A 25,140-nucleotide genomic window follows, 5' to 3' on the forward strand; every position below is an offset into this window, starting at 1 on the left:
AATTCATAATGATTGTTTTAAATATGATGTTGAATTTGACCTGATATTTTTTTCTTAAAAATTTAAATCATGATTTTGGATCATGTTATCTGATTATGTTAGTTTCGAAACTTGAACTAAAGCTGTAACAAAATCTTATGAAAAATTAAATTAATTAAAAAGGCATTAATTAAAACAATTTTTATTTCTCATTCCCAGCTTTCGTCTCCGAACCATAACAGGCCATTTTTCGCGGGTAATCCAATCAATGGGCAGGCAAGCAACTCAATGATTCGGCTTTCTTTATAGGGCTCTACTGGATACTAAAAAAGAACCTCTACAAATGACCAGAAGAAGAGCAATGTTTTACTTGAGGCCCGAATTCGGAAGCATGGAGTGTGGAGAAAATCGTTTGAAAATAAATTTATTACAAAATTGCAAAACTTTTCTTTCTATTTGCAAATAACAATCCAACCAACGAAAAAATTGAAAATTTACTCAAATTCTAGTAATTCTTCAAAACAAAAAACTTGCTCATATTTTAGCAAACAATTATTTTATTAACTAAAAAAGTAGTAAACATTTAGTCCAGACACTTTTTTCAATTTTGCTAAATTCTCAGTAATTTTTTTTTTGCTAAATTGATTGCTAACTTTCTAGCTGGTCAAATTTGAGCAAAATTTTGCTAAATTCCGGCCTCGAAAGTTTTGTGTGTAAAACCTTACCCTGGTTCAACTACATCTCTGTACCAAATTTCAGGCTGATCGGTTCAGCGGTGTGGATTTGTATAAGGTGCATACAAACAAACAAACATATATAGTCCAACTCATCTTTATATATTAGATGAAACTTTATAGAAAAAGAATTTTGAATATCGGGACCATTTAAGGAGTATTTGCCCAATATTATGCCTAAAGGCTGCCACACAATACAGCGTCGTCCGTCGCGTCACGTCAGCTGTCAACGCCGTCGTTGTGTACTAAAACGCTGCCGCGACGCACTCTACAATTTTCGCACCACAATATAGCGTCCACTGACAGGGCTGACAGGGAAATATTGAGAGAAAACTCGCAAACTCCAACGCAAAATGTTTCATTTATTTTTATTTAAAAAAAACGGGAACATACAAATCAAGTTAATATTTCTAAAAAACGCTTTATATGTAATTTCATCATTATCATTATATAATGTTAAAAATAAATTTCAATGACGTTTTTCAACAAATGTGTATCATCGAAGAGATAAAATGACGATGATATGATTTTTGAATCTGTTTGTGTCAATCTTTGACGAAAAATATCAAATACGAATAGTTCAAACCCATGCTGACGCGCTTAAATTTTGATATTTTTCAAAACCAAAACGTCGACGCTCGAAAACGCTGCCGTTTAGAACAAGTTTTGCGTTTTAGTACAATGCCTTCGCTGACGCGACGCACCATTGTGGCGACTCAAACGGAAAATGGCATCCTCAAAATTAAATGTCAACGCGACGCGACGATTGACGCTGTATTGTGTGGCAGCCTTAACGCAGTACTTTCAGCTCCCGAGTTTCTTCGGAGAGAACATTTTTTACTAACCATTTTCAAGCAGCTTTTTGTTCACTATTTTCACCCTTGGAAGCAGTGGTAATTAAATAATATCCATATTTTCATCAAAACCATGTCAAAAAAAGTTTACCGTTTTATTATTTATTTCAGCAAATAATGCTTATTAAATTCCTTTGTACATTTACCCAATTAATAAAAAAAACGATCGGATTTGAAAGGAGGAAAAAGTATGTTAAGATTTTTTTATATTCAACCGAATTACAGCAATTTTATTTGCATTTTTGTCCTAATGGGCATATCTGCCAATTTAATCCATTGTTTTTTAAGGTTCTAACTGAAACATTGAGGTTTTTGAAAATTAAATAGATCGAAAAGAGCTAACATGTTAAGGCTACAATGATTCCATGAGTTCATTCGTTTTTTTTTTTGGAAGTTTTCATGCGTACATATACCTCGAAACCTTTAAAAACATATAAGTGTCTTTCGGCTATCATCACAGTTCAACTTTCATATTCTTTCAAAAAGAAATATCTAAGTAAAGGTGCAAGTGAAAACACATTGCTCTTTTTCAGATGCGTCAGTGTAAAGACTTTAAAATAAATTGAATACTTTTTCCTGTTTGTCTTTTTTATCAACTTTCATTGATATATCTGTAGTTTTTCCCCAGAATAAAATAATGCTTGGTACTTCAATTTCACTGAACACTGTTTTACCATAAGACCTTCATTTACAAAGACATTTAATAATTTTGAATATCCGCTTCAGATTTAACATTCGGTATACCCTTTCTGATCATTTTGGAGAAATAATTCTTCAAAGGTATATGTTTCATGACTAAAAGGCGCGTTGCCACTTGTTTCACCGTGTGAAATGACAGGAGTTAATATCATTTTCGACATTTTCAGGTCACAATAAAAACATATAAAAAAAAATTGTAACAGATGGTTTCTCAAGGTCGTCGCCACAATGAAAAACGAGAACATAATTTAAAATTTTCTAATGGCCACTTTTATTTCACCCACCCAACCTCCTTCATCACAATGATGGTTCGGACGTGGTAAAAAAAATCGACTTACGGCTTTCTCATGACGGTGGAGGTCCAAATCGCAATTTCATCCCGTTCTTGGCGCTGCTGCTGGAGCACGTTGATCACCCACCGGCCGCCGCGGAAATTCTTCTCGTCTTCCCACATGGTGCGAATGCCCTGCTTGAACATCGAATAATCGCACCCGGTCTTCAGGTCCGACGGGCTCCTGATTTGGTTGTACAATCTCCAGAAGTCCTCAACGGTACCGACGGTGGCCACCTCGTTCAGATTGTCTCCCCACGACTTGTTCTTATCCGGTTCCTGATACCAGAGCGTCCACTGGAATTGCAGCGGATTCTTGATGATGCGATCCGGATCGACGATGCCGTACTGCTCGGTATGATTTTGCTCGGCGCTCCCCCGTCGTCGCTCAACCTCCTCATCGGTTTCGCCAGCCATGATTGCAAATCGGCTCAGCTCGTCAGCTCGTCGAAATGTCTGTCCAGACACGTTGATTGAAACAGGGGACAGGAAAATTTTGCTTCGCTGGGGCTTTTCGCGGGAAATCCGCCACACTTTTTCGAGCTTCGTCTTGTCGCAGCCTCGACCGATGTCCGGAAATATCCGATGACAGTTATTTTTCTTTTTTTTTCCGTTTTTCGTGGACTGTGGGCTGTCGGGTTTTTCTTTTTAAAGTTCGATACAGTGGGCCAAATCTGGTCGAACAAGTTGATTTGTTTTTGATTAGGGTTGGGTTTTCTAACTCTATTTTTGCTCAAATCACACCATAACAAAAGCTCTAAAATTCAACTGTAACACAACATTGCTGCTTTGGTAGAAATTTTCATGGATTATGATAGAAATCCATGAAAATTTCAAAACCACGCCACAAGGAGTTCGAGGGAAAGAAATGATCGACTACATTCCGAGCATACCTCGGAAGCGTAACACCTACTGCAGAGGTGTCTAAAACTTAATACATAAATACATAATACATAAACACATCATAATAAACTCAAAGCCAACGAATCTTGGCAAAAATATCTTTACGCCAACGAATTATGGCAAAGATTTAACTAAAACTAAAGACGAAACTCAACGCCAACATATCTTGGCAAATGATGTCGATCTATACCAGCAGACCTGGCAAAAATTTCCTCGAATCCTGAACCAAACGACTAAAAGACTTTCACCCAAGCAGCAAAACAAGCATATTAAATCATGTAGCCATTGAAGAGAATAATAGCTGTGATTTTACAGTGAGGACTAAACAGAACTAAAAGCAACAGTTATCTCAGGAAAAGAGGGATTTAATCCTCTTAATTACCAAGGGCCCGGAATAGAGGTTATACCGCGCCTCCAGATCGCGTTCCTTTTGATTTTTCCTTGGTAACCCCCTTGATAACTGTGCATGATGTATTGCAATGTAAATAAATAATTAAAGTAAATTTTAATTCACAACAATATCGAATAAATAACACGATACTTATGATTACACAATAATATGGTGTGATATACGAGAAGAGCAATAATGAAATAATGATAAGTACAATTATCGAATATTAAAAATCATAATAATTGTAAGTGGACGCAAAGTCCCTAAAATTTGTCGAACTAATAATCAAAGTGGTTCGATTTAGTTGGGCGCCATTTGTAACAGATGGTTTCTCAAGGTCGTCATTCTGTGTAAACAAACAGTGAACCTGTAAACAGTTTTTCTGTGAATGAATTAAAAAAAAAGTTGAGTTTATTTAGTCAGATTGTTTAATTGGGCTCAAAGATTTAAAGATGAAGAAATAATGTGAACATGTATACATGAGTAATTTATAATCTTATATATAAAAATGGAGGCGTTTTCTTTGTGATAACATCACGTATGAATGGTCGGTCGGAATGAAGTGAAATTTGGTATCCGAGGGTTTTTTGGGTCAGAGATGGTTTGTATAATAGTTTCAAGAATCTCACTTTTTATTAAAGAGGGGTCCCCATACAAAGTTATCTCTGCACATCTTATATATAAAAATGGAGGCGTTTTCTTTGTAACAACATCACGTATGAATGGTCGGTCGGAATGAAGTGAAATTTGGTATCCGAGGGTTTTTCGGGACAGAGATGGTTTGTATAATAGTTTCAAGAATCTCACTTTTTATGAAAGGAGGGTCCCCATACAAAGTTACCTCTTCACATCTTATATATAAAAATGGAGGCGTTTTCTTTGTAACAACATCACGTTTGAATGGTCGGTCGAAATGAAGTGAAATTTGGTATCCGAGGGTTTTTTGGGTCAGAGATGGTTTGTATAATAGTTTCAAGAAGCTCACTTTTTATGCAAGGTGGTCCCAATACAAATTCAACTTTAAAAGGGACACTAGCCGTACAATTTTGTTACGACTTCCATAAGAATCGATTCGCGAGCACGATGAAGTTAAGGACGTGTAGATGGAATTAAACATTTATTATGATTTATACATTAGATGGTAAAACGAAGTTTACCGGGTCAGCTAGTTGTTTTATAAATGCTGAACGTTTGCACTTGCTCAAGTGTATCTTTTAACTGAAAATTCTTTCATTTTTATTGATAAATTTCACTTATGCTTGCAGAAAATCAAAAAGTTCTTTGCATTAGGCCTTAAAATAAACATCAATCCTATATAATCTTTTTTAAAGGACAGGCTCTTGTTCAGTTCATGTGTCTGTTCATCCTCAATGGATTTTGTTGTTGCTCTGCAAATTTAAAAGCATCCGAAACATTTTCAGTTAAGCACATTTGTACATGTTCGAAAAATGTTTCTAGGGGTATTGGATTAAAAAATTGTAAATAAATCTTCCCACTTTCTTTTTTTCAAATGTCCGCAAAGAGTCATACCATAATTTAATATGCATCAGTACTAAATTCATATTTTCAGACAACAATTTCTGCTGAACTTAAAATAGTTTTATTGTTTTTAATTGTTTAAATGGTATTGATTTGATCGGCAAAATATCAATCTGGGTGTCATTACTATGTGCTGTACAAATGATCTAGGAATCAAGAAGAAAAAAAACACATCTAGGCTTCATATCGCTACCACATGCATTGAAATTATGCTTGGTTTAGAAATGCGCGCCCAAATATTTCAACTAATCAGTATGCTATGCCATCGTTACCATCCTTTCTTGGTGTTTGCTTGCGACGCCTTGGACGACCATGGAGACAAATAACAAATCGGCCTGCGCCCGAAGTAAAGAAAATCTCCGAAAATGGATGTCATGACTTTAATTTGATTCAAAAAACTACAAATTTAATTATAACGGACAATTGATGCCACTTTTTGTTATTTTTATTCAATATAAACCGATTCGCATGCCCACAAAATATTCTAAAAATAATTTCACTTGTATCTTTTAGGTAATTTCGGAGGAGTAGTACTACAAACACCGTTACAAGAGAATTTTATATAATAGATATATTTTTAAGATCATCTAAATTTTTTTCAAATTTCACCTTTGGATAATATTTTCAAAAGATCATACACCCTTCTTCAATAAGAATGGAATTTTCTGAAACATTGAAACTAAAATTTAAACTAACTGAGTTACATAACTCTTCATAAAAAATATTTTCGAATTGTCAAATGAAAATTGAATGATTTACAAAAAAAAAATCGAAATTTAGCTATTGGTATCATTACATGATCGGGAAACGAAGCTTAGGGAATGATGAGCTATAGTTGGCGCCAGGAGCTCTGGGCGATGAACAATTTTCTCTTACGCAGGGAGAATTGAATATATCAGCTTATCAGTGCTAAAATAGCAGCTGAAGTACTGAAGTAAATATTCTGAATTCAGCATATCATTTTCCAGCACATGAGGACCGCAGCACTTTGCACGCAACAACATTTTGCGAACCGTACCACTTTGCACAAATAACATTCGCACACATCGTGGCTCCTCTCACACCTCTAGCACGTTCCGTAGCGCTCCTCGCACCTCTCGTAATGCTTATTATCTCTAATTCTTGCAGTTGAACTTAGTCGTCAGGAAACCACAAATTCTACGAGTAAATCAAAAGTCCAAAGTTTTAGTTTTTAGCATAAATATGATAAAATTCAATACATCTCTTTGAAGTTAAAGAAACTTGCCGAAAAAAGTTGAATCAACTAGTCGACTTTTTCCATAGTTTCGCTGTTTCTTGACATGATTCCAGAAGGATTTTGGACTTGTCTTGAGGTTTCGCCGAATTCGACTAAGATGATCGAAACCTATAGTCGGATTCAACGTTTGCTGGCTTTTTATAAACACCGTTGAGTTTATTGTATTCAGGGTTGCTAGCGATTTTTCGTTTTGAAATTCCAAATTTTTTCCCGGATTTTTCCCGGTTGAAAATGATGATTTTCCCGTATTTATTATTCTCGTTTTTTTAACATAACATCATGGTGAATGAAAAAGTCAATGTAAAGCCCTCAAGTTTCTAACAATTGTTTCTTAATACTTGTTAATCAATAAGAAATCAAGAAAAATCTTCGACTTATTTAAACATGTAGTCTTTTCGTATCAAATTATCAGGTTTTCATAAATTTTTGGAACGAATGCAACAAAATTGGCATCTAAAGACTTTAACAATTTTGCCAAAACAACTCCGACTAATAGTGTGGTTTTTTGAGCCACTGTGTCACAATTTCAGTTTTTCTAGAAAATGTAGAGAAAATGTAGAAAATATACATCGAAACATAGCGTCAAATCAGCTCGCAACTTGAATAGGGATTTGTGTCTCACAAAACTGAAAATCGTCAGATTGCAGGAAAATATTTAGTTATTTTCCAAGTGCAGATATTTTTTGTGCAAATTCAAAGGCATGTTTTAGAAAAAAATTGTTTTCAACAAAATAAAACAAACAATGCCTTTAGTAGTGGCATTTGAACTAAAGATTCGTGAAACTATAGAAAATCATGAATAAGACAGGGCTGAACTTCATCGTTTGAATGCAGATATTTTTTTTTACATAAAAATAAAGACCTAAGATTTCGATAGCAACTTGTTTTTGACACAATTTTTACATAAGACATAAGACATACATATATTGAATAACAAAAAACTTTTGATATAAGGCTTCGTTCCTCAGGCACATTCAAATGATATAAACACACATCAAGAACAATGAAAAAAAATCTTTTTCTGGTGAAAAATAGATTCCTTTCGTCGAAAAAATGTAACTTTGCTTAAAAACGTCTTACGCTTCCAAAATATAATAAATAATAATAATAATATAAGGTACACCGGAGTAAGTGTGGACGATGGCTATTAATGCAATACTGTGCACTATTTTCTCAAACTTTTAATGCAGAATGTTCAATTTACTTGTAACCTATCCAATAACTGTGAAAAAGATACAATTCCGACAATAATGGATGTTAACAACGACTTTTTACGAATTTTCAATTTTCACCCACGATGTCGAGGTGATGTGCATCTTTTTCAATTGCCAATTTCTCGTAAACTAGCTGGCTTTCAATGAAAAACTCTACATTGAAACAATCCTTACATTCCAAACAACCATCAGTTAGGAAAAGAAACGGCGTTTAAAAATGAAGAAAAAAGAGTGTATTTACAAAAAACTAAAATTTTGTCTCCAACCCCTGCCTGGGGTAAGTGTGGACGGCTTTAAAAAGACTTGATGTTTACACATTTTTCAATTTTCTGTCCTTCATCCTTCATGAATTGCATTATTTAGCTAAATTTAGCATTCGGATCATGAAAAGTTGGGTAAAGTACTTGTTTGTTCAGTGTTTTTGGTAAAATTGGAACTCGTGTGTTGTAGCATAAATTACACACAATAATTATTGAAAGATGCCTTACTAATAGTATCATTAACTTTTTTTCAAAATTTTGGGCGGTTCGAGCAATAAAATAACGTATTCAACCAAGAAAACAAATTTTTTTTGAAAATTTCCTGAGAAATCAAAGGGACAATCTTCCTTCCACACTTACCCCATAATTCGGGGTAAGTGAAGACACCAGCAGTCCATTACAATTTACGTGATAACTTTTTTCGCTTTGCTTCTATCGAGCCCATCTCTTCAGCGTTTGTAAACAACATGTTCTGCATCACATTGAATTTTATTTATGAAAATACCTTCACAGGTGATTTTTTAATGGTTTTTTTAAGTTGAACTATACGAAAAACCGTCCACACTTACCCCGGTGTACCTTAATAAAATGAATAACTTGAACTGTTCACTAGGAAAAAACTTTCGGTGAATTTTTAGTTTGAGAGAAAAATTGGAAACATAGCTGAAATTTCAATCACGTTTTTCTCGTTTGCACGTTTTTTTTTTCACATGGGACAATCTTGCTTGGAACGGCAGTATATATCTATCAGAAATCACTGGTTAAAATTGTACAAACTTGGTATCATTGAGTTACCAAACATTTTGTATTTAATTTTGTTGCGGGGAGGGAAAAAATTACTTATCTCTTATTCGCTCCGCAAAATTAGTAAAAGGCGATTCTAACTTCATTGTTAGAAAAAATTCTAACTTCATTGTTAACTAATGAACGGAAATAAGCGTTGATGATGTCAATCTATATCAAGACTTTCGAAAACTACTCTGACGATTAGATATAAATTTAAAAATATGTTGAAAATTCAGTAAAAAAATTTCAAACATGACAATTCTCCAGATGAGGTGCCAAAATTCCCGGTATCCCGGTGACGCGATGAAATTCCTAAGTTTTCCCGGTAATCCCGGTTTTTCCGGTTCGCTAGCAACCCTGTGTATTCTTCCTCGGTGCGCGGAGATGGAGTTATTGTTTTTTTTTTGTTTATTTGTGACACTTTACAAACGTTTTGGCATTCGTTTCAAGAGTTATTGTTTGTTTTGTTGTTTTATTTGGGCTTTTAAGGTTCTTGGGTTTATTCAGACCGAATGAATAGATTGTCGACCGAACCAACGGAACCAGCGGATCTCAAGATTCATTTCCAAAAGATTACTATTTTTTTCTCTTAAATCTTTCTTTTAAAGTAAGGATTTTGTTTTTAGTTTTCATATAAAATTCTGTTTTATTAAGTCAATTCGTTAGCACAATACCATAAATCGTGATAAATGTAAACATGTTTTTTGCAACAAAGGTGATTGTATGTGTTTTAAAAACTGTTACGTATCAAGTCCTGCTTTTTTTTTCCTTGTAGGCCTATTGTCAAGCCCTGCTCCACACGTGCATCCACCGATAATAACACCTTTAAAATCTTCTGGTTTGCTGATCGGCGCTAAGCTTCCATGTTCCTCGCACATAAGCTCCAGCACCTCACCGATGGCCGAATGCATTTCCAACCGAGCACGGATTGCTTTCCACGTTTTACTGGCTTGGGCTAGCAAGTTCATGTTGCCCACGATATAAAGTCCATCTCGGGCCCGCGAAAGGGCTATGCATATTCGATTATCGTTGGCGAGAAATCCGATGCTGTGAGATTGGTTGCTGCGGACCAACGACAGAAGTACTATCTTGGCTTCCTCGCCTTGGTAATTGTCGGCAACTGTTATTCGAATGTTTCGCAATTTTTCGAGCTTTTTGAATTTCTGGAACAATAACACGGATTAGGAGAATGATTTATAGAGATTTATAAAATAAGGGTAAGACTTACAGTTTTTAGCTGCTTCATTTGTTCGTTATACATGGTTAGAACAACTATATCTGCAGGTCCGTAGCCCTGATTTACTATATACTCGCAAAGTGCCATCAGGAATTTCCACTCGAAGCTATTTTTCTTGGATTTCTTATCGCTAGCTGAATCTCCGTCTTCCGGTACCGTATGATTGAAGAAGAATAAATTTTGCCGCATGCCTTTGATCTTAGAACGATTTTTATTCCCTTCGTTATCCTGTAAATTAGAATAGATAACCGGTCGAATAAGGTCGGCTATCTCCGGCCGCATCCGGTACTGCTCGGTAAGGCAGACAGCATTTGCCTGGTTCCGGATCAACCGCTCGAACAGACTGATGTCCATCTTATACTTCTTGGAAAGTTCGTACACAGCGACCGTTGGTCGAAGCTGCTGATGATCCCCGATCAAGATGCAGTGCTGGGTAGCTGACGTTAAAGAGGCAACTATGTGAGGTTCCAAGATTTCTGCTGCTTCCTCGATCAGTACGATCGGGGCCTGTAAAATTTGCAGCATCTTGTGGTTACGTGCTGCGAATGTTGTCGTCATGCCAATAACGCGGAAGCTTTTAACCTTTTCATATTTGATTATGTGGTTCACCTCGTCCATACGACAGGATATTTTTTGCAGCTGGTTCTAAAAATAGGAAATAAGCGTTTCAATGTTGTAAAAAAATGTCTTTATTTAAAATATTTACGACTATAATCGAAATTAAAAAAAAATATATGTATTTATTTACCAACTTTTGCACAATGCTCTCATTATCATCAAATAGCTGGATTTCCTCGAACTCTTCCATCACCTTCAGATATTCTTGTTTAGTATTGTAGTGGAGTTTCCTCAACCGCCAATCAACGCCATCGATTGATTCGTTCAGGTTGTAAGCGTCCAAAAGGGCGTTTTTCGATTGCTTTCCCATTCGCACTAAACTTTTTGTATATTTCAGTAAACCGCAGAGCAGTTGATCAAGTGCATTGTTGGTTTGACATATCACAAGCATTTGATGATCGGTGTTGGCCAATAAGGCGGACATGATTTCGAGGCCAGTATGCGTCTTTCCTGTTCCTGGAGGGCCCTGTATGAGTGCAAATTTGTGAGTCAGTGCCAGCTTAAGTGCCGCGTACTGGGAATTATTCAAACCAATATTTTCACCAGTTGCTGGCCATTCACTCGGTGCTCTCACATTGTACTCTTGACCTCGGTGTGAAAATATGAGTTTTTTCTCTCGAGATATGTAATCCGGAAGCCGGTGTTCGTTGGAGCATTCCACGATGTACGTTTGCATAGGGAAAGTGTCTTTATTTAGATTCTTCAACACATTAAACACCTGGTGGTATGGTTCGAAGAAAACTTCGCTTTCGATCATTATTAATTCTCGATTGAAAAAGTTCTGGATGTTTTCAATATTGATAATATCGATATAAACGTAACCATTGGACAGCTGCTTATCATCCCGACGGTTGATTACAGCCACAATCAAATCCTCCAGAGCGATACTAGATGTCAGGCAAATCATCGACCCAGTCATTAAGCGCTTTGATTTGTGAAGCGCCATCTTTCTATATACATCAGATTTTCCAAGAACACGTTGTTCTGGATCCAGATCAACAATGATCAGCTCATTCTTGGCAGAGTGACGGTTCACATTCGAGGGTAGTAATAGTTTGACACATTTGTGTATGCGGATGCCATCTAGGCTTGCATCATTGTTGAAGGATTCTTCGTCCCCAGCTTTGAAGGCTTCGATACCATTCCTGAGGGGTATCATGAAATCTTCCTTCAATAGGGTAAGTTGAATTTTCAAGTAATGCTCAACACTGGAAAACGCTCCATTTACAATGTTGGGTTCGAGATCGATTTCGGTCTTTTTCAATTCTTCTAGTGTTGGATAAATCTGAAAGAAAACCGGTCGGAAAATTAAAGAACCTCTTTATGCTTATTAACGAGCAGGGTTAGATAAACCAAAAACCTCTTATTTACCGACAAGACGATTTTTTCTGCTAACTACTTAAAATTTTCAACGTGTGTCTATCTTTATTTTAGATTAACTTACTATCCAATTTCCGAATTCCAAGAGCTCAATTAGTGAAAACATAAAACTTGCTTATTCAACCTTATTCCAGCTTAACTGATGATTTATGATGAATGAATGATACCGGGTTAAGATGTTGCACTCTCTGGAGCCACTACTCTAAAAATACATGTTTCTGTTTTTTTCTTAAAACATAAAAATTAAAATGACACAGCAATTGGTAGTAATTGTAAGTTTATTTTCACCATATTATAATCAACGCTCAAAGCTTAGCATATCATAGCATGGATAGCATGGGTGACTGACTGACTACACATGGGTTTTTGCTTTAATATTTTGTACTGGCCCACCACACTCTCCCACACCAAAAAGCTCATTTGAGCCCCCTAGTAATGGACGCTTTTGCTCTCGCACGTCTGGCAGCTACAAAAACTAACAAAAAAAAAACGCAAGCAAAATTTTACTCATGCTGAGAACTCAAATGGTTAAATTATAATGTGAGGAAATGTAATGATAATCATAAATTAAATGGATCTCAATGGAAAACAGATTCCTTTTAAAGAGATCTACTATTTGATTTTAATACTACTAAGCGAACATTTTTTTTTTTTTGTGGCGTTTAAATAGCTGTGAGAAGCTGACGCTGAAAAGGAAATGTGGGTAGAGGGGTCAGGGAAATAAAAGTTTAGAGTAGGCAGCTTAGAATAGAAAGCGATCTTGAGACGTTGGCTATACCATCTTGCACTTCCTTAAGTCCACTTCGGATGAATATGAACTTAAAGCAGAACAAGATAGTGAACTAACCCCTCATGATACCAGTTGGAGGAAATACGTTGGCGGTTTGAGACAGGTCGCTTACTTAATCCCAACGAATCTAACTACAAATTTATATGCAATTTAAAAAATAAAATAAAATAAAATAAAAAGGAACGCTCTCACCATGTTATAGAACTCTATGTTCAGCTGTTAATAAAATCCTTGGGATGAGAGCCATATGTTGCGAAACCATCTTAGGGGTCCTTTGATGTTAGGTGATGGCTTGAAGTTTACTCGAGTTATTTCAAACTCGACGTTCCGGGTCATCATTTGACCAATTGATTTGGCGGTAGTGGCGGTAATGCATGCATACATGGAAAAAAAAGAAAAGAGAAAAAAAAGAAAGAAAAAAAAGGATTTTAGTTCATATAATCTTTTAATATATAAAAAGAAGCCCAGTTCAAACTAATAGCTCGAATGAATAGGAGAAGTAATCTACATTATTCCTATCACAGAATCACACATCACGGAATCATGCAAATTCATCAAAATATGGATACAAGAGCCTTTTTTATCGTTTGAGCATCGCCCTACCCTACCCGCCTCACACAGTTGCCTACGTTTGAATAAGATTTTAAAATGATTAATAGTGTTTTCGTTTATTGGCAGTGGCAACCTAGTTACCCACGAGCTTTGCCCTAACTGCTGTTATTATGTTCGGTTATTAATTCAGAAGTCCACTAGTTTTGCCCGAGATTTGAACCTCAAGCAGGCGGTTGCACCCCGTAAAAGTTGTCAGTGTTGGGGGTAAACATAAGGGTGAGTATAGCAACCATATATTTACATCGTCCTGGGTAACGATTCTGTTCGTTTATTCAGAAAAAGTTTTGCCTCGCGCTAGTGGAGAAAACGAAAACGGCATAAGACTGTTTGTTTTGAATTTGAACTAAAACACTATAAAAACAACACAGGAGACAGATATGTTTCACAAACATAAAAACACGAAATATCATTTCCATCCCCATCCAATCAGCCCCCAGTGATTGAAAAAAGCTAGATTTAAGAATAATCCCTCGTAATTCATAAACCGCAAATACACATCCACTGGAGCATTGGGGAGGAGAATGGTATTTAAATGTGTTAACCCACTCCTTTCCAACTGTTTGAATATATCTGAAAAAAAAAAAGAACCCAACCTCCGAATGATCAGAAAAAAAAAGAAATAAAAAAGAACAAACACAGAACAAATTTATAAGACACGAAACTTACTAAATAACAATAAAGATAAATTCAAAAATGAATCAATAAACAAAACAAACAAAGAAAAACACTTATAACATAGTAAATGAATGATAAAAATTAAAAAAAAAACAAGAATCAAATTTTGAAAAGAAAAAATAATGAAAAAAAAAACTAATGACAAAAAACTAAATTGAAAGAGAAAGAGAACAATAACAAAAATATATGAATAAATAAAAATGAAAACAAAAAATAAATAAATAAATAAAAAAATAAAAATAGATAAATAAAAAAAATTAAAAGAAAAAAAAGGAAAATAAAAACAAAAAAAAAATTGCCTCATCCTTCTTCCGGGCTTGGCACCGGCAGCAACGGTTCTCAGTATTTCTTTGTTTTCCTATTCTTCACTCAAAGAATATAAAGATAGAATTCCAAAATGTGTAACATAATAATCGATCTATTAATCTTAAATAAATTATACTGACAAACTACACTACGGAAAACAAGTCAGCTAAGAACCATTCCAGGCGGATTTGATTTTAATACTACTAAGCGAACATTTGATAAAATAAGTAATTATATTTAAAACAAAAAAAAACAAGGAACACACAAAAAGAAATTAAATTGCTACAAAATTCACAAAAAATTAATTAGAAAAGAAGAAAACTGGTAACTGATCGACAGTTTTTAACGATTCAATTTTTCTTTTAATAGCTGTATTACTTCGATTTTGAACGTAGAACGGTTGTTGATGGTTTTTATTTCATTAGAGCAAGTTTACTGGAGTTGGGAAAAAGTGGTAGAAATTTCGACACTTACGGCACAGTTTTAAAATTTTGCCATGCAAAAACATTTTCAAGATCTGTGGCCTTCTAGTTTTTTTACAACACGTGTTGTATTTTCGCATGCTGTGATGCAAAAATAGCAATATTTCTATCACATACGGCTGAAATGGAAACAGTGTTGTAAAAAAATACAACGCCCCAAGATCTTGAAAACATTTTTGCATGGTAAAATTTTCAAAATGTCAAAATTTCTACCACTTTTTCCGAACACCAGTGAACTTGCTCTTAGGCAAGGTGTTGTATTGGACCAATAAATGGGATTCTTTTTTGAACTAAGGATGTCATGGATCGGCTTCGTTGTAGAAAATCTGAGTGTTATGAGTACACAATCCCGTTGTAAAATGGATGTTTTGATTACTCAAATGAGTGTGTAAATTGTCGTAGACATATTTTATAGTTTATAAATCACAAAGGTCGTTCAATGGAAGAATGTTATGCGCTCTTAAGGAATAGAGCTGTTGGGTAGGAAAGAGCAACGGGAGTCTATAAATATTTTTCAAGCGTCTATCCTGGAGAGTTTGAAGTTTTTGTAAATTTGACAAGGAGGCTCTTCCCCATATCATAAGGAGATAGTTAATATGAGAGTGAATAATCGCAAAATAAAATTTCAATAAACCATGTTAACGCGCAAATTTTTTCAATTTCTATAGAATACCAAATTTTCTCTAGATATTCTGTGTGACGACTCCAAGAGAGGGTTTCATCAAGGTAGATTCCTAAATATTTAAAGCATTTTACCTTCTCAATAAGATACCCATTTATCGTTGGGTCATTATTCAGAAGTAAATTTTTTGTGAAGAATGAAATAACATGTATTTGGTTTTCGTATAGTTGAGTGAGAGTGAAGTCATATTAAAATATTTAAATAACAATTTCAAATCATTTTCCATTTGTTGAATGATAATATCAGTTGATGCTGCTGAGTATAATAAATTGCTGTATCATCAGCGAATAGGCGTGCTGTGCCTTTTAATGGTAAGTTACAAATATCATTGACATACAACAAAAAAAGCCCCTCTAAATAACTGCGAAGGATATTATTAGCTGTTCCTCTTATTCCATATTTGTCCAGTTTGGATAGTAATATTTCGTGATTCAATGTATCGCAGGCTTTTTTAAGGTCAGAAAACAATGCTTCCACAATATTTTTAGAATCAATTTTAGATACAGTGAGGGGCAAAACGAAGTGTCCAAATTATTTTTTTTCCATTTTTTTTTTATTTTTCTGGTTAGAATTTAACGAAATCACATCGCCATCATTTTTAAAATATTATTTATCATTTTCTTTTCAAGTTTTGCGCTGGTTAAAAAGATTTTTTTTCCTGATAGAAAAAAACAGTTAATATGACAAAAAAAAGGGGCAAAATAAAGCGTCCAGATCAGTACAGCTTCAAATAAATCAAACTGAAGGGAAACAAGAACGATTTAATAATGGGTATGGCCTCATTTAGCCTTCAACACCTTCTGCAAGCGCTTCGGCATACTTTCAACAAAGTTGTGCAATTGTAGTGGGGCGAGTTTTTCCCACGCACGCTCCCGGGCATCGAAATAAGTATTTTTATTTGTCACACCAAACTTATCAATCCGAGCATCGAGGATGGTCCACAGATTTTCAATGGGGTTCAGATGAGGACTTTGTGGGGGCCATTCAAGGGGTTTGATGCGGCAGGAACGGAAAAATGACTTCGTCAGCTTGGCCTTAGCGAAGCGCTCTTCGAGGCCCGTCATGATGAGGGATACCTCAAGGTTTTCCCGCAGGATATTGCAATATGACTCAGCTGTTATGATTCCGTCAATTTTTACCAAACTACCCACACCGTCACGTTAACTCCTCCGTGCTTGAATGTTCCTTGGATATGGCGGTCTTGGAGTTCCTCGCCCGTCTTGCGCCACAAACGATTCTGCTTCTTCCGTTTGAATAGCTCGAAATTGGATTCGTCGGTCCACAACACTGTTTTCCAGTATTCGAGCGGTTTATCGGCGTGTTCCTTGGCGAACTTGAGACGCTTATCCTTGTGCACCTGGCTGATGAAAGGCCTGAGATCTTGCTATGGTACTCCTTCACATGGATGCAGCGACGGGCAGTACGACGCGATACCGAAAGTTCGAGCTCTTCCTGTATCTTCCAGATCGTATTTTTTGGGTTTTTCTTCACCTCAAGAATGATTTTTTTGTCCGTTCTGGCATCTGTCTTGGGCTTCCGTCCTCTTCCCGGGCGATCTACCACCGATCCGAACGTTTTCATCTTTTTCATGATTTTTTATACCGCTGTCTTGCTGATTTCGTAGTGTTTGGCTACTTCCCGGTGCATTTGACATCACCAACAATCAGTTTCCGGATGAACAACGGAATGGGACCAGAAATTTTTGCGTTCTCCATATTTTACAACTTATTCGAATGTAGACACCTGTTTGAATACTCCAGAGCCAAGCCAGTTGTTTATGAAACATCAAAATAAACAAAACAAACAATTTCGAGGGGCCTCGCGATGGAAACGAAATTATATGGATTTTTGAGCCGTATCTGAGGCCATATTGCAGTTTATAAAGTATGTCATGCTGATTCACGAAATTTACAATTCTGGTCACAAGAAGTTTTTCAAAAACTTTGCTAAAACACTTAAAGTAGATATTGGACGTTAGTTGTTTACATCATGGGAATCGCCAGCCTTAAAAACAGGAATAACTTTTGCGATTTTGAGGCATTTAGGATAAATTCCAGTTGGCCCTTAACTACATGGAAGTTTTGCTCTTTTTGTTATGCTAAAAAAAGGCAAACGACAGAAACTCTCTGGAGCCACTACACAATATTTTGATTTAAAATCGAGACGAATTGTATGAAGTTTGTGAACCAGTAGTTTTTAATACAAATGATCTCTAATATGAATTAGGTACATGAAATTCAAATTGATGCCTTACTTACAGTGAATTTATCCAGGCCAGTCGCAGCTGCCTCATCAACAAGTCGCAGATCGTTAGTGTTCAACCCAACCTTCTCTAAGGGCTCCAAAAAATTTTCCAGTCCCACATAGCGTCTCAACAGAGCCAAAGTATGCACCAATTCGGTAAACACACTGATAGTGCTGACGCCCTGTAGGATAGGGTTTTTGTTTCCTTTTTTCGTATTTTTTTTGAAAAATTCTACCAAATGGTTCCAGAAAGCTTCATGATCGGCCAGCACCGAAAACAACTCCCCATTGTGCTCGTCCATCGGGAGTGTCCCAATTCGATTCATTATCTTCATGATAACTAGCAACAGATCATCGCTAAGCGAATGCTGGGTGATTCTTCTGATGAACTCTCGTTTTTGGATGTGGATGTCCAGGAACACCGAATCAGCCTTGTTATCTGCCAGCGTCGTCAGCTTCGAAATGGGAATTTTTTGTATGTACTCTGCTCGATACTTCGGTAGATTGAAACGTGTTTTAGATGTGGTTGCATAAGCCGTATCTTGGTGAGTTGGAACGAAGTAGTTGCCATCAGAGTCTGCGGAGGGTAAGAAATAGATTTTTTTTGTCTTAAAATTGCAAGTTTTGTAAACAAATTCATCTTTTTAGTTAGCTTTCTTATGCATGTTTAACGTACCTACAAAGTAGGACTTTTGTTCAATTGCTTGTCTCAAATTCAATAAAAAACATTCCAGACATTTGAAAAATAGAAAAAAATTAAAATGCTGAAATTTTACTTAAAATTACATTGAAGTCAAGTCAAGTTTAGGCGCCTATGATAAAAATTTCAAATGATGATCTACCCAGAACTAAGAATAAACTGACTTATTCGGGATCGATTTTCAAAATTAAAATAGAACAGTTTTCGAGTTATGCTTGAAATATGAAATTTGGGAAAATAAAAAAAAGTACATGTACTTATATTCAAATATCTCGGATGTCATAACACTAATTTGAAATATCTCTTTTATATCGATTAACTGAACTTCATTTTTGCGTATGATCAACAGTATTGTTGATATTAGTGAAGATGTGATTAAAAAAACATTAAAAAATGCATTTTTTTAGAGAAAATTTTATTTTGTTGACAGTTTTAGTATCGATTTTAGAACATCTGTATTCGTGGTCCAAACAGCCGGTTTAGACCCAAATTCCGACCCGAGCAACCGGATCCGTGTTCCATTATACCAGTTTAAACACAACATTTTTAGAACCGGTATAAGGATTGATCCAAAACTGATGAGATTTGGATCCAATTTGACGCAGTTTCAATTTCCAATCCGTTTGACAGTTAATGAAACACGAGTGGGGTTGCCAGTTTTTTCACTGGATTGGATCTAATTTTGTTGGTTCAATTCTTGTATAAATTAGACCCAAGAATAGACCACGGATACAGGTGCTCTTAACATTTTAAAAATTTGTTTTTCTATGGACCGTGAATTTATATTTCTAACAAAGATTTCGAGTGATTATTAATCAAAATCGGTTGTACATTGAAGAAGTTATTTTACCAAAACAGAAATTTTTACATTTTTGAACAATTTAACGAACCGCTGAGTACTAAACTAATCTATCCGGAACATTGCTAGTTCCCTTAATAAAATAATGTTTTTATAGAAGACATAACATGGGAACATCGATGACACGCAAACCAATCATTCCTCAGACAACATAAATACACGCCCTCGAAATATAAAGACCGGAAATGTCCTTCAGACCAGCGTGTTCTCACAAGACTCCGCATAGGACACACTAGGCTAACACACGCATACTTGTTTGACAAAAGCCCTGCACCAGTTTGCCAATTCTGCGGTATAAAGACCACTTTCAACATATTCTGACGGATTGCTATGGATACAAAGAGGCCCGAGAGGAACACAATATAGGATCTATTTTCGATGTTTTAAAAAATGAAGAATCACGTGAAAAGCCCCTCTTAGATTTTCTGAAAAAATGCAAAATCTATGAAACTCTGTAAAATATAAACTATGCAGACACGAATGCCACAAGGATGGTAAAGTGTCGTAAATTAAAAAAAAAATATATAGAAGACATAATATAACGGCAGAAGCTCGAATGAGAAAATGAATAAAAATCAATATTTGAGTGAATCTGGGCTTTTGTTATTGAATAGATAGTATTCTAAAGACACAAACCAACTGAAACATAAAACGTGTAACTTTTTCCTAGGTGAATTGAAAAAAGGTAAAATTTACCTTTTTGCTAGGTGAATGAAAAAAAGGTAAAATTAACCTTTTCGCTAGGTAAGTGAAAAAAGGAAAAATGTACCATTTTGCTAGGTGAATGCAAAAAAAAGGTAAAATTTACCTCGAAAAAGGGGTGGAAAAAAATTACCTCTGCTTCTCGGTAAATTTTACCTTTTTTTTTATTCTCCGTGTACTTATCTTACCAGGGTAAAGCTTCGTGAGGTTGATGTTCAGCTGCGAGTAACCTTCCGCCACATCCGGTTCCGCCTTTTCATCGGCTACTTTCTCCGGCGCATTTGGCCGAATTTCAACCACAAAATCGTCAATATCCTTGGTAAACCAATCGTCGTCATCACTCGTCGATTCGGCGGCGGGATTCATTTTCTTTCTTTTGAGGATTTGTCGAAAACGACTGGCTAAAACCAAGTATGGTCCACGGGATTCATTTTTCTGTCTCTCGCAGCGAGGTTTCATCGCGATCAAAACAAAAAAACAACACGCTAAAATGGTGTAAGCTTTCTTTGATTTAATTTTCATAACAACTTAAATCGGAAAAAAAAACATAAAATACGCAAGATCTGCATTTCGCAAGAATTTTCCGAGTTACAAATGTTTGTCTTTTTTATAAAATTTACAATTCCAAGGTTTTTTTGTCTGTCTGAAATCTCATTCGAAAGGAAAACTAAAAAAAAGAACATTCTTTTTACTAAAAAAATCCATTTTTTTGCATAAATCACAACTATATGGAGAGTATGTTAGTAAATAGTTTTCTTTAAATGCATGATTTGAGGGGTATGAGCTTTACAACCGCTTTGTGTAAAACATGTAGAAGGTTTTTTAAAATTGAATAATAATTATTCATGAATTGCTTGAATGCGTTTTCGTTGCTCAATTTTCAGGTGCCGAATAATGATCGTGAATCATCATCATCATCACTCATCAGATCAGCAAAACTGACAACGTTTTCTTTACAAAGGTTGTTTTGCTAAAGTGCTTGATGAAATTTTTGGTCTGTCCTGGCAATTTGTTAACGTAAGCTATTTTCATTACTTTGTTGGTTCAATATATTTCCTTAACTGCATCATATTTTACCCCAGGGTAGGAAAGCCGGATTTCCAAAAGGCGGATCAATCCACGTTGGGTAACTCTTGGAAGTGAAAGTTGATTCATCAAGGTAAGTATCGGAACCATGCCAAGATTGATCTGAATCTCATTTTGTAAACTTTCCTAATGTATACCCTCACTTTAACAAACTACGTGCATAAGACTCCTCTTGTAATTCTTAAGACAAGCAAGCAATCGTTTAACTTTTTTCCCCAAAAGTTTTGTCCATCTACTTTTTTCTGTTTCCTGAATAGTCAGCCACTAACAGTGCTTGTAGAAATGGAAGCAATTGGAACTCAACCCAAGAAACAGGTACCGGTTATCATCAGAATTGTTCCGTTTTGTTTTGTAATTAATTATTGGTTTCGTTTTTGTTTGAAATTCTTAAGTTCGTTTTTCTGAAGTAGCATGAATTGGGAACATTTTATCTTCATGATTTTGATTTTGAAGATTCTAATGAATCATTTTTTCCGGAAATAGAAACGCCGTGCTAGGAGGAGCAAACCGAAAGAATCGAAATCGCAGGAGCTTATCGTCCAACAACCGCAACCAATATCGCTTCTACCGGGAGGACAGATAGCTATACCGACTCAGAACGAAGTAAATGTTCAAATTAAACCAACTAACAACGAGCTAAACCAAGTGAATAATCTGGTTCGGCAGTCAAGCAAACGGAATCGAAAGAAGAAAAATCCAAAAAAGCTCGAAACTACCGGAGGTCCTCATATAGAACCGATTTCTTTGGAGCAGATTTTTCCAGATAGTGAAAGTTATAAATTTGAAAATCTGAGCATAAATCGAAAAAAGGAAAGCTCTCAACAGAAAATTCCTCAAAACAAAGTAACATTTAATTTAGCTTTGAAAAATTGTTCAGTCGAGAATATCGACGTAGTTGATATATTCCCAGTTCTTGAACAGAAACAGGAAAGTCCAACACTTAACTTTTCTGAAGTTGAAAATATAGAATTGGACGAACTGTTTCCTTCTAAGGAAATATTTACCTTTGAACATTATTCCAATATTAGAAAATCGGAAAAGCATTCGCCAAAAGAGGTTCCCAAACTACAAACTGCAGTTAAAATTCTAACAGGAATAGAAAATATTTCCATAGAGGACCTTTTCCCCTGCACACAGAAAACTCTAAAGCCAGCTGTAATGAATCCCCAAAAACCGGAAAAGTCTCGAGAGGAAGTGAAAGCAGAAAGAGAAGCAAAAAAAGCCACCAAGCAAGCCGCAAAGTCCAAACCCAAGGAGTCGGCAGGTTCCCAGAACCCGAACGTCGTTAAGAAATCGGACACCGATTCAAGTTTGGCAGAAAAGATGGTAAAATTGAGCATATCCGAGCAGACGCCAAACCAACCGTCGTCAGCGGCCCAGAAACAGACTCAACCAAATGCAGCTAATCAACTCAGCAAGGCCGAACGTAAAGCTCTCTTCGAAGCGCAGAACCCATCGTTGGCGGGTGGCGGCGAGCCAAAAGGAACCAAGCCAGCCACTTCTAAGGCAGAAAGACGCGCCCTACAGGAGGCACAGCGAGCAGCCAAGGAGGCTGCAAAGGTGACCGCAAAACCGGCTGCCCCAGCGGTTTCCGCTTCAGCCGAATCTAAAGATAAACCGAAACCGGTGGCTGTAGCAAAGTCTTTAAAGAAGGAAGCTTCTCCAGCGGTGAGTCCATTTAACTTAGGAACTAAAGACGTAAGAAGTTGACGCCTTTCTTATTTTTCCTCAAACAGCTCAAAAAGTCCTCCAAGTCGGATTCCGCTCAACAGAAACCTCAAGCGCACATGGTCAAACTGTTCAACCATTTGTACACCAAGAAGTTCGCCGCCTCGGAAATTGTCAACTCCCCGCAGTTACACCCGGTTATAGCGCGGCTGGGTCTGCAGTATGCCGAGGGCGTGATGGCCGGTTCCAAGGCTCGCTGTTTAGCCTTCCTCAGCGCTCTTGGCCAGGTCATCAAAGACTACGAAACGCCTCCCGAGAAGGAATTCTCCCGCGGTTTCGAGGAAGCCCTCAATCCCAACATAGCCTTCCTGCAAAATTGTCGCCCATTTTCGGTTTCCATGACCAATGCTCTGAAGTACATCAAAATGTACGCCCGGCAGCTGAATGTTAAGGACTCGGAGTCAAATGTAAAGGACATCTATTTTGGTGAAAAGCATTCTTTTTAATATTAATCTTCTTTTCCAGCAAAAGGAATTCTTACTGGAAGCTATCGATACCTACGTTCGGGATCAGATCGAAAAGGCAGAAGAAGCCATCAGCATCTCGGTGCAGGACAAAATCTACGACGGGGATGTCATTCTGACGTACGGCTGCTCGTCGCTTATTAAACACATTCTGGAAGAAGCTTGCCGCCGTAAGAAAAACTATCGGGTCGTCATTGTGGATTCGAGACCGCGCAATAATGAGCACGAAATGATGCGGCAGCTGGTGGCCCGTGGTATCGATTGTACCTGCGTCCTGATCAATGCCATCAGCTACGTGATGCCGGAGGTGACCAAGGTGCTGCTGAGTGCCCACGCTTTGCTGGCCAACGGTTGCGTGATGTCCCGCGTTGGAACCGCTCAAATTGCACTGGTTGCCAAATCTTACAACGTGCCGGTTCTGGTTTGCTGCGAAACGCACAAATTCAGCGAGCGTGTTCAGACGGATGCCTTCGTCTACAATGAAATTGGTAAGCTACTGCTTAAACGACTCTAACGAGAGTATTTTTAAAATTCAAACTTCTTCAATTTCAGGTAACCCAAACGATTTGATTCTCAATTCGGGAACGCGTGAAAATCGATTGCACAATCCCCTCTCCGATTGGGAATCCATTCCCAGCTTGACCCCGTTAAACCTGCATTACGATGTGACCCCGCCGGAACTGGTGACGGCTGTTGTAACCGAGGTAGCTATCCTACCGTGCACCAGTGTGCCGGTCATTTTGCGCATCAAACCTTCTGAAGTGGGATACTGAGCTTAGAACTGAGCAAACCGGAGCATGATGAATTTGGCGGCAAAAGATTAGGACCTTAATTACGAGAGATGCAAAATTAAATGGATTGTTAATCGGTGTTAAACTATGTGTGTGCAAGGTAGATAATTTCAGGCTCAAGTTATGAAGAACACCATGGCTGCAGCTACGTGTTTCGAGTTGGTCCAAATCCAAGCTTGTTTCCTTCATTGCTATCCAGTTTCCAGGGCCAGCTACAACCAGGCCAGGTAAGGATATAAAAACCTTTTTTTTATTTATTTAATTTAAGAATGACCGTAATGACGAGAAAATATGATCCAAGTTCAGACTTCATAACTTCAATGTTAACAACCAAAGCACCAAAGCTTAAATTGAAAACAAGCATTGATTAGGAAATTCAACATTTGATGCACTATAAGACCACACATCCGATAAGTGCTGTCCAGCAATCAGGAGGACATGAGAATAGACTAGTCTATTTGAAAGTTTTCTGGTGATGTTTAGAAACAGCAAGGATGACTGAAAATACGAGCTTCTGAGTTTTGAGTTTCAATTTTGAGTTTGAAGTCGATTTCGAGTTAACAACTTTGAAGCTGCTGCTGGTTTTTTCTGCACGGATAAGCTTATTGCCCAGTCTTGCTCAGCAATGGTTTTAAGGTTTAAGAAAAAAATTGATAAAAAACAGGAACAAAACATCGGCCGAAGACAGTTCTTTCCCCTTAGTAATCGGTAAAACTCTCACTATCATTTAAACATTTATTTTTCTGCTCTTTAAATCACATACACATCAAATTTTGCAGTTTCGTTTTACTTCCGCTTGCCTCATAGATTTCGCAATCATTTTTCTTGTTTTGTTG

At 36.6% G+C, this 25,140-nt stretch overlaps 4 protein-coding genes across 9 annotated transcripts in view; 2 read left to right on the forward strand and 2 right to left on the reverse strand.

The window, feature by feature from the left end:
- Positions 1-14,333, forward strand: part of LOC129755760 (uncharacterized) — a 25,842-nt gene extending 11,509 nt beyond the window's left edge. For 3 of the 5 annotated variants that reach the window (XM_055752393.1, XM_055752392.1, XM_055752394.1), the window contains exons 4-5: positions 199-6,364; positions 9,724-14,333. The gene's annotated coding sequence lies outside the window, so the exon portion shown is untranslated. The remainder of the gene's footprint in view (positions 1-198; positions 6,365-9,723) is intronic. The other 2 variants (XM_055752395.1, XM_055752396.1) reach the window with 2 other exon arrangements.
- LOC129752062 (eukaryotic translation initiation factor 4E-like) lies at positions 2,601-3,014 on the reverse strand. The gene has a single exon (XM_055747859.1). It carries the CDS (start codon positions 3,012-3,014, stop codon positions 2,601-2,603), a length of 414 nt encoding a protein of 137 aa, XP_055603834.1.
- On the reverse strand, positions 9,574-20,653 carry LOC129755758 (NFX1-type zinc finger-containing protein 1-like). Its single transcript, XM_055752387.1, has 5 exons — positions 20,424-20,653; positions 17,989-18,551; positions 10,934-12,088; positions 10,177-10,830; positions 9,574-10,111 (listed from the first exon to the last, which is right to left on the reverse strand). The coding sequence occupies exons 1-5, from the start codon at positions 20,599-20,601 to the stop codon at positions 9,689-9,691; spliced, it is 2,973 nt and encodes a 990-aa protein (XP_055608362.1). The 5' UTR covers positions 20,602-20,653; the 3' UTR covers positions 9,574-9,688.
- Positions 20,654-21,119: 466 nt separating this feature from the next.
- On the forward strand, positions 21,120-24,394 carry LOC129755759 (translation initiation factor eIF-2B subunit delta). Of its 2 annotated transcripts, none has more exons than XM_055752389.1 (7): positions 21,120-21,252; positions 21,318-21,394; positions 21,544-21,636; positions 21,805-22,989; positions 23,058-23,456; positions 23,515-24,001; positions 24,066-24,394. In XM_055752389.1, the coding sequence occupies exons 3-7, from the start codon at positions 21,604-21,606 to the stop codon at positions 24,284-24,286; spliced, it is 2,325 nt and encodes a 774-aa protein (XP_055608364.1). In that variant the 5' UTR covers positions 21,120-21,252; positions 21,318-21,394; positions 21,544-21,603; the 3' UTR covers positions 24,287-24,394. The 2 variants fall into 2 exon arrangements, with proteins under 2 accessions (XP_055608364.1, XP_055608365.1); XM_055752390.1 differs by having other exon boundaries at positions 21,579-21,636.
- Positions 24,395-25,140: the final 746 nt, after the last annotated feature.

This window comes from Uranotaenia lowii, chromosome 3, assembly GCF_029784155.1.
Source record: "Uranotaenia lowii strain MFRU-FL chromosome 3, ASM2978415v1, whole genome shotgun sequence".
Classification (NCBI taxonomy): domain Eukaryota; kingdom Metazoa; phylum Arthropoda; class Insecta; order Diptera; family Culicidae; genus Uranotaenia; species Uranotaenia lowii.